This window comes from Wyeomyia smithii, chromosome 1 (assembly GCF_029784165.1).
Source record: "Wyeomyia smithii strain HCP4-BCI-WySm-NY-G18 chromosome 1, ASM2978416v1, whole genome shotgun sequence".
Lineage (NCBI taxonomy): Eukaryota > Metazoa > Arthropoda > Insecta > Diptera > Culicidae > Wyeomyia > Wyeomyia smithii.
The window spans coordinates 133,347,999-133,364,895 of NC_073694.1; the positions used below are offsets into that span (position 1 = coordinate 133,347,999).

Here is a 16,897-nt window from a genome sequence, read left to right on the forward strand (position 1 = left end):
AATATGAAACATGTTACTTTCAAAAAAATACCTCTTCGAGCTCATATTGCGTGTTCAAGCGCTTGGTAGAGTATTTAAGAATCATATTAAGATTGGACATGGATGTTCCGAGACTGGAAAAAATAACAGTTTATTACGGTTTTATTCGAATACCAACAGATACTAACTATTCTTTCATTTTTTTCCAATTATTACGAATATAGGTGAATGCTACAGGCTGTCCAATCACATTGTTTGATACAGCTAAGAATACTCTAAAAACATCCTGTTTTCGAATACCGAATTCGTCGGTCATTGAGTATTCTAAAAATCTTGTTAAAATCCACGTTTCTCTAGAGCAGCCCAAGGCGGATAAGAGTGTTTCTTTCTCACTAGAAATCGTGGTTTTACGGAACCGCTCCCACGCAAACTCCCATTCAGCCTGGTCACCGTATTTGATAGCTGTACAATAAACAATGTTCTTCAAATTTGGAGAAATCCTTAAAAAAAATTGGTACGAATTATGATAAAAAACTATAACCACTTTACCTTAACACTTACGGGTTATTAATATCCGGATGTGTTTCGTGCATCCATTCGTAAAACTTTTGAACACTTTTGCTCACACATTCTCTGTATCCTAGATGGCAAGTTGCTGTTAAAACGTCTACTCGTTTATATACCGTAAGTAGCGGGCTATCCTTTGGATCATCGAAACCTACCTTCGCAAAAATAGGTTTAAGAAGGTGGAGAGAATATTTCTGAAAAGAATCAGTTGATAACATTTGATACAATCAAATAATACTACTATTACTTTAAATTTGTCATAACTGCTGGTTTTGATCAACATCGAATCAATAAAATTTAAAGCTCCGATTGCGGCTTTCCATGGTACATATTCTGTTTCATGTACTAGGTATCTGGTGACATTTAGTGAAATACTGTAGTTCAAATATCCAGCACGGGCAAGGTTCAATGCATCATCAATTAACTGCGCCCTGTTTGACGGTGCAATTGAGTTGTACTTCCGGCGATCCAATAGATGACTCGAAATCATTTGCCAATTTGGATGGTCATAGTTAACCCGATAGTACCCTGAAATGTATTCGGAAGAAATATGTACTGTGAACGATGCTTGGAACTTGGCAATAAATTCATCAAGATAAGACTTTCCGAAAAAACTCATATTATACTAATCCAAAGTACCGCAAAAAGTTCATAATATTTTCATCAAAACTATACATTCCTTTTCAAAATTTGACCTTTTACTCTATCAACACCGACTTCACAACCAACCGTTGGTTGCTTCCAGTCGAGGCTCGCAGATACGACCGCAGGTTTGTTGGATGATTTTTTGGGTGCAGTGATTAATAACGGATGACAACTAAAAATTAGGAATATTTTTCTACAGCTGTCAAAAAGAAGTGGAGAAACTTGAAGAAAAACTGATTTATTTCTCATGAAGATACATTCATTGTCAACTAACGAAGTTTTCTTTCATGCCAAAACGAGAATGTTGTACGGCCTTCAAGTCCGCTTTTCGAATGCATCTCTTGATTCTATCGACAAAATGTTCGCAACTCGTTGATCTCCAGGTATTTTTGCACCGAAGGAACCTAAAGTCCCAAAGAAATCTTCGATTGGACGACACTGAGGTGATTTTGTTGGGTTGCGTATTTGGGGTACAAATGGAGTCAGTGGTTGTTCAGAAACGTTTGTGTTTTTCTGACGTGCAGTGATGATATTTTCTCTGGCCAAATCACATACTTTTTATCTGTATGGTGTTTTGGAAGAACATTCGTTCTGGTATATATTTTAATTGATAGCATAACCATTAGGCTTGAAGCATAATTTGACAAAAAGGAAAAAGTCCTTTTCTGTCCACTACTCTGGCCGGTCTTCCACTACCTTCCTGGCGGATTATAGTTGAGGTTCACAGGAAGCCAAACATAAAAGAAACCGGAAGATTTTCGCTTTAAAATGATTTTAACTTTTTGCAAAAATTGTTGTGCAGTTTATAGCGAACTGCACAATGCACTTGGCGGAATGCTCGTTGTTTGGACGCCATTCTAAACAAAACTGAGCATGCATAAATAAAACAAAAAATACTGACAAAAAGAGGAAAGCTAGAGCTTTCATATACATATTCTCATTTCTCAATGAGCGTGTTTGCTGTGGCGTAAAAAAGCCCCAAAAATATTCCAGATTTTTAGTTGTCACCCGTTAATTTCTATCACGCAAAAGTTGGGAGGTGCGAAACCAGAACAAAATTGTGCGTTTTCAGCGCAATTGTTGATGTAGTTTGGAACCAGTACAATGATTGTGTGTTGGACATAATGCAAATCATGCTTTAGCGTTTTTAAATGTATTTGACAGCTCCAAATTACTACATTTAAAAAGTTTCCACTGGTGTTCGTATGGTCATCATGATAAAAAATATGTATAGGTTTTTCAGAAGGTTGCTCTAGTTGAAACAGTGCAACCAGCAATCAATACTGATAATTTTGGTACTGACTAAATTAATGAAAATATTAACTAATCGGTTCACTTTTATGAATCCGGTCATTCAAAAACAACTAAAAATACATAAAGTTTGCTCAAAACATTTTGCATTTAACTGGTTTTGTTCATTTGAATATGATTCCACGTTACTGCGCCAGCGTCACTAAATTGTGTGGGGGAACATGAATCTCTGAAGGTTGTTTTGGCTGCAGCGTATTATTAGGGATGAGCGGTTGCAGCGTATTATTAAGGATGCGCGCCCCATAATGCCTCCCCAGCTGGTTTTGAGGTACGATGCTGGCCTCAGCCAGTCAACAAGCCAGTCGTCGTAGGTTCGAGTCTTGACTCGGGAGAGACTGTTGGTGTCAGTAGGATCGTAGCGCTAGCCCCGCAATTGTCCTGTACACTTAACGGTTGTCTGCGAAGTCTGTGTATAGTAAACAGAAGGTCAAGTTCCGAATAGCATTGGCCAAAAATTGTAGCAGTATCGATACTCGAGAATCGATAATTTTTCCCTGGCGGTATCGATGCCTGGTCGATATCGAGGGAGGAGCATCGATACCAGCTGTATCGATACTCTGCCTGCTACTTGAAACAGGTCTATGAAAAATTACCATATTTTCTTGATCATTATTACGGAAAATCAGAGATGCCAGGTGTTTTTGAAAAATGTAAGCAACTATTCGAAAAACAGACAAAATTTGCTTAAAGTCTGAAAAAAATTTGTCTGTGATTTGAAGAATACATTCGCGCAGGCAAAAGTCTGCAAAATTTTCACATATGTTGAGAAAGTCTGCGTAAATATTAAGAAACTCTGACTAAAATTTGCAGAGACTCTGGAAAAAATATACTTATCTGCGAATCAATAAAAATCTGCATACCGACTCTAAAAATCTGCGTTTTGAAGACAAATCTGCATATTTTTCATCCCTGCGGTCAATAGACTAATGGTACCAGAATGGGACAGTGGTGACAGAATTATATGTCACACACACAAATCAATGCAATAGCATACGCGCGTCTGCGTCCTTATTTGAAATATAGGGCAGCACGATAATCCTGGGTTCCTATTCTTTATTGCCTGCCTTTTTGCAAAAACTCGGCGCTTACGATTTTGTTCTGCACAGACAGTATTACCAAATGCGGCAGCATTTTTCTCGCAAGAGGCATGAAAAACCGCCTTAGAAATGAGCGGGTATATTCAATCCTGTTGATGTCTTTTACAAAAAGAGCACAAACCAAATTTCTGCACTGTTTGTAGAAGACTTTACCGCGATGGATCATATCCGCGCACCCCTACAAGGCTTTTCCGTTAGACAATTTGTAGAAATGAACAATATTTCCCGATTTTATAGTTTCTCTTCAGTATCGAAAAAATATCGGGGTGAAAGTATCGATCCAGCTCGATATCGAAGTCGCCTGCATCGATAAAAAATAACGATATTAAGGCCCCAAGGTATCGATACCGTAAGTATCGATACGATATCGGCCAATGCTAGTTCCGAATCGGAATGTAGCACCAAGGCTTTGCTTTGCTTTGCCCCAAAATGATCGTTCTCCCGAAACTAAAGTTTACCGGAACATTACGATTCACAACAGTACAACCGTTGCGTTATGCATTTCATACATTTATTGTGCGATTCCAGTGCAAAACTTGCGCGAATCGGAAAGACACATTGATTGTACAAGAATAAAAGTTTTGCGTGTACTCATAAATGGTTTTCAGTAACTAAATGTGACGGTACCATGTTGCATGGGTTGGTCTCATACCATCTTTCAAATGAGCGCAAACACTCCAAATTTCATGTTTGCATCACCACAGCAAACATAAACGACGCATTAACTATTACCTCGTCTTTTGAAAATTCGAAGTCGACCACGTGGTACCACAAAGTTGGCTATTAGTGACTTAAACACAGTTCCACCTTAACAGTGTTGTGATCCGGATGGTCAGGGGCGAAAATTTCATTCATATTGAGGCACACATTCAAAAGTTATCGACGTTGAAGAAACACGAGAGAAAAAAATCTAGGAATTTCCAAAATCCACTATAAATACCGTATTCAAATGTTACCGGGAGACTTTAACACTGGATCAGGCAAAACGAATCAGAAGGTAGAACATATGACCGGAGTCTACGAGTAAAGGACACTCAAGCGGTCCGCAAAAACCCTGGGATTTCCGGGATTGATTTCAACAAAAATAATCGATGACAAATTTTACCGTTTACACCATTAGTGTAATTGGTACCTACCTATTTGTTCGTAAGTTGATGGTTTCACAAGGGATCTATGTGTGTTAGGATGGGTCAAAATAATCGATTTTCCAGAACCAATTTTTTATCCATTTGGAGCCCGAAGCCATTCTAAACTCCGTCTCCGCTTGGCGCATTGCATTTCTAATCAATATGAAAATTTGTATTGGAAAACTTACTATTTTGCATTTCCCTTTCTAGAGAGCTCAGTGAAGCTTCATTTTTGCACAACATTACGTTAAAGTATAGTATTTTAGATGCCTAATTTGTTAAGACTCCGAAGACACTAGGGGCCATCCACATACCACGTGGATAGATTTTAACGATTTTGACCCCCCCCCTCCCCCTCCGTGGACAACTGCCTATATAAATTCTAAAAAAATTGTATGGACCGTGGACATTAGCCAACCCCCCCCCCCCCTCAAAGCTGTCCACGTGGTATGTGGATGGCCCCCTAGAATGCGCTAGGATGTCCCTACCAGTGTTCCGGCGTCAGTGGGATTTCAACCAGAAGTAACCTGTCATACCGAGTTTATACACTCAGCTGGATCAAGCAAACAAATATTCTAGGCGTACATAGGTAGAATCTTAACATGTTGCAAAGGTTACTTCTGATAAAAATCTGTCTGACGCCGGTACACGGCTAAGCTAAACTTGCGTCATAACTAGACCATATATTCGAAAAAATATACAGTTAAACCTGTTTTTGTGCGAGGGATAGGGACCGCACAAAAAAAATCGCATAAAAAAAATCATTTGAAACTTCACGTGCAGCTACGAAACAATATTTCCACAGTATTATTAAAAAAAAACTTTTTTTATGCGGTGGATAGAGACCGCATAAAAAAAATTTCAGTTAAAAATCACTCGAAAGTTGTTAATTCTGATTTAAAATACCTATAAGAACAATTTTAAAACATCGGATTGATAAAAGAAACTTTTTTAAACATGTTAATCCTTTCAACCGCTTTCCATCGTAGGCAAGCAATTCGTGACTTTTCCTACGTAAAACTGGCTCAAATAGTAATTTTTGTACGCAACACTTCTGTAATGCGTTGGAATTCATTCCAAGAATCGGAAAAACTAAATGGCTGACAATGTTGTCGGAAGTGGTCATTTTTCATATGCCGCACAAAAAAAATCGCACAAGAGCAGTCGCACAAAAAAAAAATAATCGCATAAAGAAAGTCGCACAAAATAAATTTCGCACAAAAAAGAATCGCACAAAAACAGGTTTGACTGTAATATTATTCTGCGTCGCCAGTAGCGTAGCGTGACCGGGTGACACCCGGGGCGGGCAATTTGGGTGTCACCCCTTACCCCCTGGGTGTCGCCCCCACCAGGTTGCACTGAATCTATCCATTTAGGAAAAAGGGGCTTATACTCTAAGGAGCAAATTCATATAATTTTCGAGGGTTTCACCTCGACTTCCAACTAATTGATAATTAAACTCACGGAAGTCACCTTTTGAAGGTGACACGTATGAAAATTTTCCTCACGGGTGTCTCCCCCTCCACGCTACACCAGTGCGCATCGCCATGTTTGTTTTATATCCATGCTGCAAAGGTTTTCAACCTTTTTTAAATTGTTTCATTCTATAAGTAAGGTTGTGCCGTGAAGTAATGACATTTTATTTATAAAATAACACAGTGCAACATTTTGAAGTAGAATACTTCTCTCAGGAAGTTCGGCTACATAGGGTTGAAAAATGAAAATCTAAAACCGAAAAAAGTGGAAAGTATGTCCAATTTCAAATGCTAATAAATCGGTTAGTATTCGATGGATTTCCTTCGTTCTTGAAGCAATAGATTAGGAAATCTTCTAAGATTCTTCCCAAATGAGGATAATTGTAATTTTATTAATCAAACTATTGTACTATTGAAATTCGTCAAGCCTTGTCAAAACGAAAAATTCTGCCTCTGATTGGTCGTTATATGATTGCTTCCCAAGCACGGTCGACAGAATCATAGACCTTGCCATTTGAAATGTGCAATTTGGCCTATATAAGAGCCTGTTTCACTCGAAGCCGCTCATTGTAATTCTAGACTGCAACAGGAGCAGTTCTCCCCTAGCAGCAGCAGTGGTTACAACAGCAGTAGCAGTGCAGCGGATAACGGCCACAGCTGTGGTATGGCAACGGATAGCGGAGCGCGTCTCAGTATCGATAGCAGACCAGGTGATGCAGGGCAGCGGATACCAATGGCAACGGAAGCGTCCACTACTGTGGCAACGGGGATAGCGCAGCGGTTGACGTTGGTCTCAGCATCTATATAAGCAGGAGCTGATGCTGATGCAGTGTGGCATTTTAGTGGAATGCTGTCTCTGAGCGATAGCAGGTACATTAGCAAATGCATCCAACGAAAAGAACGTTCTGGAAAGCTTTTCAGTGTTTATTCTCTTCCAAGGAATACTTTATTCGCACTGCCAGTGGTAACGCAAAGATGTGATCGGCATCTTATCAAACATTGAATTAAACAACAAATTGTCCTTTTCAGGATGAAATAAAAACCTAATTGAAGAAGTAATATTTTCTCTTAAATCAATTTATACTTTCAAGAAATTTGGAACAGATATATATTTGGCTTCATCTCCGTGTCTCAGAACGTACTGAATTATCTTTTCCTTCAGTCATGAGCACAACATACGAAAAGCTTTCATTATCAGCATAAAAATTAATTTTTCGCATAATCAAAATTCAAAAATTATCAAGTCCAAATCATGACAAACAACTATATTATTGAGAATGGTCAATCCATGTTGAAGCGCAAAATTCGACTGATCTGATAAGTCGTTAATATGAATGCTTCCAAGGCACGGTCGACAGAATTATAGACCTTGCCATTTTAAATTTGCTATTTGTCTGTAAGAGTAAGGATGGGAATTATCGACTGAAATAGCTATCGATAGTTATCGATGATTTCCTACTACTATCGATAGGTTTTCCATTCCTATATAAGAGCCTGTTTCAGTCGAAGCCGCTCATAATAGTTCTAGACAGCGACAACAGCAGTCTTCCCTTAGCAGCAGTAGCAGTGCAGTGGATACCAGGCGGATAGCGGCCACAGATGTGGCATAGCAATGGATAGTGCACTAGTTGCAGCGGATGTCAGCATCGATAGCAGCTGGGCCAGCTGATGCAGGGACAGCGGATACCAATAGCAGCATATAGCGGCCAAAACATTGGCATGGCTACGGATACCATAGCAGTTGCAGCGGGTTTAGCATCGATAGCAGCTGATGCAGTGAGGCACTTTAGTGAAATACAGTCTCTGTGCGATAGCGGGCACTAGTAAATGCATTCAATGAAAAGTTGACTCATTTTGACAACACATGAGCCGTCTAGTTTTGAGTGTTGAATCAGCTTTTCACTGTTTATTTTATCACAAGGAATACTTTATTCGCACTGTCTGTGATAACGCCAAGATGTGATCGGTATCTTATCCGATATTGAATTGAACAACAAATTAAAAAATGACTGACACGCAAGCAACTGGGTTTTCTTTCTTGTAAAAACAAATTTTCCCGATTTGAACACAGTTTCTAATAAGAAAAGTTGCTTTTTTAATATGAGGAGGCTGTCAGTGGTCAATGTTATTATAGCACTGCAAAACTAGCTCTCGCGCTATAAAATTATAAAATAATTTGTCACAACGTAGGGTACTATGCGGCTAGAAATAAAAATACGGTCTCTTCCTCATCGAGACGCGAAGCGGTTCGGATCTTAAATAAATGTTTTACTCAGTGATCGTTGGTTTAATTTAAATCCTGTGTGGTGCTTGACGAGAACACAGCCGAAAACTCGATTCTGCTCTGAACACACCTTAAGGGGCAACAGAGGTGCCATTTTGCATTTTTTTTAAATTCGAAAATTTTCGATGCTTTTTCGACGCCATTTTGTTTTGAAGCCAAATATGAAAATTCTAAGAGTTTGTCCACATATTAGCATTTTCTTACCCATCTTTAAAAAACAGATCTTAAAGCGAACAAAAACTGAGCTCAAAATGGTGATTCTACGAAAACGGTTTCGGCATGGTTTTAGTATATTTCACAAAGCGTAATAATATTGAGTAGGGTAAGGAACGGCTTAAGCAGTAGCGCCTATTTTAATCAGTCGAAAAAAACAAGCCTCAAAGTCATGAATTTTAATCAATATCGACAATTCTAATGATGGAAACGAAAACTTAGATCACAGATAACAGACGTCTCCAGAAATCGCGTGTAATAATTCAAATTCTCACTCGTTTGGAATGCTAACGATCCCCAGCCAACAATTTGATTCACTTTATTCAACTACAACTTTGTTAAGTAAACCTTTATTCGGCATAAAATGATCATATAAAATGCATAGAACATAGCTATGTGTACAAATTTGGAGGCCATATACGTACATGTGGAAAAACCTTTTTGCATTGTACGACTTCAAATGATTTGATGAGGTGCTAATAGTAACGTTATATATAACTTAACTTTGCATTTAATATGATTTTAAATATGCCAACACAAAATTGTGTGTAATGATTTGTATGACTTCAAATATGCATATCTAAAAATAAACTCGCAACAGGCAATTTATGTAACCAGATAACCAAGTCGAAACAAAAAAAAATATTATCTCACAACATTTTTTTTAGAGTTGCGTTATACTTTTTATAGAGAAATCTTGAATATGAATACTAAAAGCTTTTTTTTTTGTATGTAAATACATGTATCCAACTTTTTTTATATCTGTTCTGCATGGATTACTTTCTGGAGCAAAGTGAAAATTTATTATGACATTTTTATCTCATTGAAACATACCCAGTTTCGATACCTAGACCTTTGAATCCATAGTCTTTCTACGATCCGCGCCACCATATGAGCATCTATATTATGAACATTTAATTTCATATCACATTCTACAAAACATATATATGAGTTAAACGAACTTTATCTGGCATAGTTTGATCTTTTTCAAACGTAAACTGCTTACAGCAAAACACCACCTACGTTGTATAATTTATGTCTGCCTTATATACAACTCGGTATTGCTCAACAAACAGAGTTCCCACGAACATTAATGAATATTGTTGTTCCCAGTAACATTTATTAATATTGCTTTAATCAGCGAGATCCAGGTTTTAATAACGCTAACATCAAACCCAGATACATGCTGAACGCAAACAAAATATCTGGTAACACTGAACAGATCTGATCAGCAACCGAAACACGGTGTCAGCTTCGCTCTATTGTTTTGTTCGTTTTGCCGCGAGTATTTGTTTATTATCTTTATGTTCGGAGTGGTGTAGTTTCTGGAAAATGGGCGGCTGCAAATCCTGGCTGTTCCAACAAGTTGGATCATAGGTGAGTTTCTCATGTGGCCAAAGTCCATTAACAATGAGAGCATTGAAAAGATGCGAAAAGATGGCACGGCTTTTCGTGGGTCGACAAGGGCCATACCCGTGCTTATTACTAGAAAGTTTTGAAAATTCGATCAAGCAGAAGCAGCTGTTGATGAATTGGCGAGAAAAGATGTATCCGATTTTGAAGAAAAAACGAAAATTCTAAAATCCACCAAAAAGAAGAAGAAAAAGTCGGTTTCAGATACAACCGATTTTAATGATATGTTGACAGGTAAGCAAATAACTTTATAGAGATTTCTCTACGTGATTGGTTATTATTTTACAGATATAGTGAATAAAAACTCGAAAAGCAGCTAATCAACCAATAATCAAGTACCATTGAATAAACTGCCCGTAAATATACCAACACCAGAACCAATACTTTATAATCAAAAATTTGTCGAAACCCAAGCATCGATGCAGCTAAATGTAACACAAGCAGGGCCACCTTTCGGTCCTGTTGACACTACGTCGTGGAAAACGGAATCATCAATTCAATTGAATAGTGAACGAACCTCCCATGATCTTATAAAAATGATTGATTGACAAATTGAAATAGAAGGGTTGCAGACTTCAAATGCTTTTTCAGGTAGGTTTTCCAGTACGATAAATGTGTGGAAATACATGCAATGTATGTGTTCGCTATATTTCAGATCACACAATATACGGAACTATGAATGCCCCTGAATTCAGTATTTCTCATGACAATGAACAAAATAACATGAAACAGATAGGTATGTTCATTCGATTTTGTTTGTTGCCATTTGTTCATGCTAAACCGTCGTGTGTTTAAATCATTTTACAGGTGCACCAAGTGAAACAGTATACGACCTTGACACCTTGATAAGGCAAACAATTTCTGAATCCGTGAATGAAACCATTCCTGTTGCAATCGAGTCTTTACTGGACAAAAGAATTGAGAGAGCTATCGATCATGCAGTATCCATGGCTGTAGACAAATGTTTTGAGTCAAATTTCACTCGTCTAGCAGCTTTATTCGAGGTGATTAGCAGTGATAGACATAGAAACGAATCAACCAGTAAGGAAACAACGATTGAAAAGCACGTTCCTATTGACGTTGAGGAACAAGTAGAGCAGTTCAATATTGATTAAAGAGATAAAATTCTACAAACAAAACATGTAAGCATCGTATAATATCGTATATATTTAGAAAGAAAAACGTCGGTGGAAATGTGTTTCAGATGATTCTGAAGGCTTTTCTCCAGTCCATGATGCCAATATTTGCTGTTATTGCTCATTTCTGTTATTTCTGAGCATCTGGTAGTTTTCATCAGTGTCCGAGGGTCTTTTGGAACCCATTGCATCCATTGCAAATGGATATTAAGCATATCAATCAATGATTTAGTTGCCGTCTGCGATATTTGAAATTGCGATACCCATTTGCGAATTGCCAAATTCAATGCTTCCAACTTCCAATTGTTCCAACATTCATATTGTGATTTATTGAGAAATACCTTCAAATGTTCTACGAGTGTAAGTAATATCAGTGGTTTCATCAATAGTAGGCAAATCTGACACGACATTGTCAAGTATAGTTATCGGTTTAGAATCCGGAAGCTGTTGTGATAGCGAATCGGGAGTTCTTGCAAGTACCGCAAATTTGTTCCTATGTTTTTGTGAAAGTCGGCTGTATCGGCCACTTTTGCGTAAGCGTATTAATTTATTTTTCAAAACCAATGAATCCATTGAAAACACCGACTCACTTTATTTCGCTCAGCGATATTTTGACAGTTTACTAGTTACGATGTAATCCAATTTTATATTACCATATATATAACTTTCAACATTTTGTTTAAATCAGACGCGTTGCAACTGATTTGATATTGCGTCTCATGTTACTTTGACTCAATCTGCACAATTATATGATTTAAAAACAACATCCTTATACGACTTCTGGTTTGCTGGGGACATCTTTCTGCAACTTGCGACTTTAAGCACTTTAGTGATGGCAGCACTGGATTATAGTCAAAGCTGCCAGACGCATGAAAATTTTCACAAATTATACAATCGCTGTATTTGCAACGATAAACACTGATTTTGTGAGGTTTATGCATTTTTTCAGATCAACACTAAAACAAACTATTTTATCGCAAATATGAACTAGGATCGAATAAAAATGTCGATAATGTACAAATTACGACTGCTCAAAATTTGTACATTAAAAAACGGCAACCGTTTTTATTGCGATAATATCGGTAAGAGCTGAAAAACTATCGATTTTATCAAGTCATTGACAACTAAGTGTTCTTAGCGCCACCATACTGCGTATTGCGACATGCTAAAAAAACGTTGCATCTTTTCACATATGAAGTGAAATCAGCTTGGATGTCTGTTATCTGTGTTTAGATTGTCTAGCTGTCTTACGATTATAAGAAATACCGTTAATCATAACGAAATATTTGAACAAACAGCATTAAAAACAAATCGTCCTATATTGCAGCCATTCAGGAGCCACTTCGGGTGCTGAAAAAAAAGCCTGCAAAACTGCTTAGAATATGTTCCCTACCCTATATATGAGTAATGCGCTAATATATAGAAGTGATAAATAAAATCTGTCTTATATTGAGTGAAAAAGTCTCAGAAATCGAATGGTAGGTGTCTGATCCACGTAAAATGTCAGCAACATTTAAATTTTGACCGAATTCCCCAACAATACCAAAATAATTTTTTCTCGACGTTAGATTAACTTATTTGAAATCTGTTTAATGTAATATCAAGAGTGTAAAAGATACGCAAAGTTACAATAAGAATTTGTCTTTACGTGATCCTCACCACTTTTAGTTTTAACTAGCTTCATGTACACTTTTCCCGAAATAGTATAAATCTAAAACAAGTACTGGTATGTGCTTCAATAAGCCTCTATGGCTATTGGTGAAATTTCTATCGTCTGCTTCATGAAATGAATTCGATAATACTATAAGGTACTATGAGGTAGATTGGGGTGAAATTGATCACCATTGAAATCCATACATTCTTTTGGCAATCTTTGTGGTTTCCTGCGAATTCATTAGTATTTCTTTAATGGTATGGAATGATCATTGTTGAAAATTACATTTTTTGAGCTTTTATCAAACTTTACTCACTTCTCCAAATTTAACGTAATTAACCCTCACCTAAGATTACTTTGAGTAAATTCAATACTTTTTTTTTATTGGAAACTTGTTTGATCAAATTTGATTCAGTTTTGACTGAGTTAGAAGAATTTTTCGAAAATATGAAAAATTGCACCGGGCATGCAAGGGTTAACTTTGACAGGTATGTGAATCATGCAAAAGTTGCGTTTAAGGACACGTTAACATTGCGTAGTGTTGTAAAAGCAATATCTTTTGATTAGTATTTTTTATCACGAATTTTCAGGTGATCAATTTCACCCCACTGATCAATTTCACCCCATTCCACGGTACTCGATATTATTCAGCTTTGTGAAATATACTAAAACCATGCCAAAACTGTTTCCGTAGAATCACAGTTTTGAGCTCAGTTTTCGTCCGATTTAAGATCTGTTTTTCCCAAAGATGGGTAAAAAAATGCTAATACAAACTCAATATTTTGATATTTGGCTTCAAAACAAAATGGCGCCACTGTTGCCCCTTAAGCTGAAACGAGTTTAAACTCGGGGAAATTTGCGTCAAAATACATAAAAAAATTAAATATAGAAGCCAAGGCAGAGAAAAGTAAATTTTTATTGCACTGTGTACGAAATTTCATTGCATTTATTGTATTAAAATGCATTTTTTTTCGAAAAAAAGCGTATTCTATTTTTTTATCATGATGACAGAATAACTCAAAATTACATTTTGTATAAAGCTTGTGAGAAAGTGTTTGTATAGTTGAAAATAAGAATATAAAGCAAAGGAAACAGAAGAAAATAAGAAGAATCATAGTTTCAACTTGGTTGGTTGGCATCGTTTTACTTCCAGTCCAGGAGCTCCCGGATCAGGTCGTTGTTTTGTTTAAGTTTGAAATATATACTGACAAGTTCTAAAGAGTGATGCTGCGACGACCTGCGTCTGTATGATTTGGAAAGTTTTGAAAATGTTTGTTCCATTTGGATATATACAAAATCACAAAAATTTTCAACATTATACAAGACCATAAATTTTAGTTATAGTTATCATCTATGACAATTTCTGCATATTTCACGGCTAACTTATAAAAAGGGTTTATCTTTTTTAGTTTGAATGAAACTATAATTTTATATAAATACTAGACTTTCGATCATAACAAAAAAAAAAATTCTGAAAATATGAAGAACATAATTTTGTCTGCAGGTTCGTATAGAAATCCTTCATAGTGGGCTTGAGCGTAGTACCACATGTTAAAGAAATATGTAACATATATAAGCAAATTTTCCAAAATTGGTTCAGAATAAATTATTCAAAAACCTTAGAAAAAGAAAACTTCTTATTCAAGAGATCGGGAAAAATATGGCGTCTTTTGCTGTCTCTATCGGTCTACTTTTGTAGCGCTTTTATTGAAAAACCCTTTACTATTAAACAGTTACTGTTGAACTCTCACCTGTTTGCTGAATGTTTACAATAATCCAGTCATGATCGGGAATGTCAGAATCGTGCAATACAAGTTTATTCTCAACTTTCATCCAAATATTTGGCTTGGTATTGTTGAAATTAGTTTCACCAAGAGTAGTATACGTTATTGGAATCCACCAAAGTGGTTTGTCCTGTTTCTTGGTGACTGAGTTGTTAGCGAACTCAATGAATCGAAACCTTTCCTGAATAAATTCGATGTTTTTACTAGAATAATCTCGTGTTACTGTTACTAGTGGAAATCCAGTTTGCAGGGTCCATGTGTCCATGATTTGTTTTACAGTGGTTGAATCATCGAAAATTTTCTGATTTCTAGCTTCCTCAGTTAAAAACATCCAAAGGTCATCCTGGTCTGCATTTTGGTAAATCCTATAACGTGAAAATATGTTTGGACACTCAGATAATTTGTCATCTAAGATGTTTCCTTTTGTTGTAAGAAAATATTGAATTGAACACTCACTTTTGATTAAGGTAGTTAGTCAACCCTTTTTGAAACACTTCAGCAGTCAAGAAGTGATCCATCATTCGAATAATTGCTGCACCTTTGCCATAAGATATTTTATCGAATATTTCGTTAATTTCTTCCGGGTTATGCACCTCTACTGAAATCTGATGCGATGATGATAAGGCGTCCAATGAGAATACATTGTGCAATTCATTCACTACAAACTGTTCCATTGATTTCCAGGCCGGTTCGACAGCATCAACGCCTAGATATTCCATATAACTGGCAAAACCTTCATTCAACCAGAGATCTGTCCACCAAGTGGGAGTTACTAGATTTCCAAACCATTGATGAGCTGAAAATATTATTGATAAAAGACTGTTCATATTATCAAACACATTTAGCAATAATCACCTAGCTCATGGGCTACCACTGTAACGACTCGTTGTTTGTTACTGTTGGCAGACACATTTTCCTCGTACAACATGGCAGTTTCTCGATATGTAATCAGGCCCCAGTTCTCCATAGCGCCTGCACTGAAATCTGGTAACGCAATCATGTCCATTTTCGGCAGTGGATACTTGATGTCGAAAAATTGTTCTAAATATTTAAGAATCTTTGGACCTACTTCGAGAGCATAACGAGCTGAAGATATGGCATCCGATCGGGCCCAAACAGCAAAGTTGTTTGATGTCAAGTTTACAAAATCACACACTACAAATGCGACGAGGTACGTGGACATCGGAACAGATTGTTGATACACATCCCAGACGTAATCTTCCAACCCTTCTTCGCTGCAATATTCGAGTGATGGCAGATTTGCAGGAAATGTCTCTGAATTCAATTGATTTACCTTGCAGAAAACGACTTGATTTTGGGCATATTAGACAGCGTAGTCATGTTTTGCAAACGAGCCAAACTAATACTGAACCGTGCCTTCAAAGCAGGTTCGTCAAAACATGGAAATGCACGGCGGGCATCGGTAGGTTGAAACTGGGTAGTGGCAAGCCATCTGAGGGGTTAACAGGATGTTTGTTTCAGTAAATGTTATTTAGTAGGTAAAGTTGGAGATATGTTATTCAAAAGTTATTGAAGGTTTTTATTTATGTTCCTGGATTCACTGATCGAATGCGAAAAGATTCAACAAACGAGTATGCAACAACTTTTGCTACTCAAACTCATCAGTAAGTTTGTTCTCAGGTTTAAGACATTGGAGAAGTGTTACAAAACTAATCTTGTTCAATCTCGCTTGGAAATCGATAGTAGAGATTCAAGAAAGAAAATCTGGAGATCTTGACCTATGCTGTCCCCCAGACTCTGCACCAGGGTTACTTTCATAAAATCATAAAAATACGTATAACGTATATACATCAAACATTGGATGTTGCTTATAAATATTTGAAAATTGATTGCGAGATCCGTGAATTTTGAGTCCTTATTCAGGATACACTCATACACAGATTTAAATGATTCGTCCGTAATATGCAGTCATTCAACCATTACAGGAATAATTTGAAGAGGTATTTTATGCTCGTATACAGTTTTTTTCCGGGGCGGAAATTCCGGGGCGGAGAAATGTCGGAGCTTTTTATATTGAATGTTAAGTTCTCGAGCACTTTATAAATAAATTCAAAAACTTGAACTGTCCACGAAAGTTCTCCTTTTCCTTAAGTTATTTCTAACAAACATAGGTTCAACATAATGGGTGATCAATTAACCACAATTCACTATCAATCACGTGACCAGCTAGCAAAAAAATGGAGATATAGGG

General features: G+C 36.9%; 1 protein-coding gene and 1 long non-coding RNA gene across 5 annotated transcripts in view; one reads left to right on the top strand and one right to left on the bottom strand.

The window, feature by feature from the left end:
- Positions 1–16,897, bottom strand: part of LOC129717799 (aminopeptidase N) — a 63,128-nt gene that overhangs the window by 3,549 nt on the left and 42,682 nt on the right. For all 4 annotated transcript variants that reach the window (XM_055667977.1, XM_055667975.1, XM_055667973.1 and 1 more), the window contains 8 exons: positions 15,980–16,138; positions 15,541–15,920; positions 15,142–15,481; positions 14,653–15,050; positions 794–1,074; positions 541–740; positions 168–479; positions 32–113 (listed from right to left, as the gene is read on the bottom strand). In XM_055667977.1, the coding sequence (XP_055523952.1) occupies positions 32–113; positions 168–479; positions 541–740; positions 794–1,074; positions 14,653–15,050; positions 15,142–15,481; positions 15,541–15,920; positions 15,980–16,138 (2,152 nt within the window). The remainder of the gene's footprint in view (positions 1–31; positions 114–167; positions 480–540; positions 741–793; positions 1,075–14,652; positions 15,051–15,141; positions 15,482–15,540; positions 15,921–15,979; positions 16,139–16,897) is intronic.
- LOC129717805 (uncharacterized) lies at positions 9,900–12,706 on the top strand. The gene is made up of 5 exons (XR_008726744.1): positions 9,900–10,345; positions 10,400–10,702; positions 10,767–10,847; positions 10,919–11,253; positions 12,575–12,706. It is a non-coding gene; the product is annotated as an uncharacterized LOC129717805 (long non-coding RNA).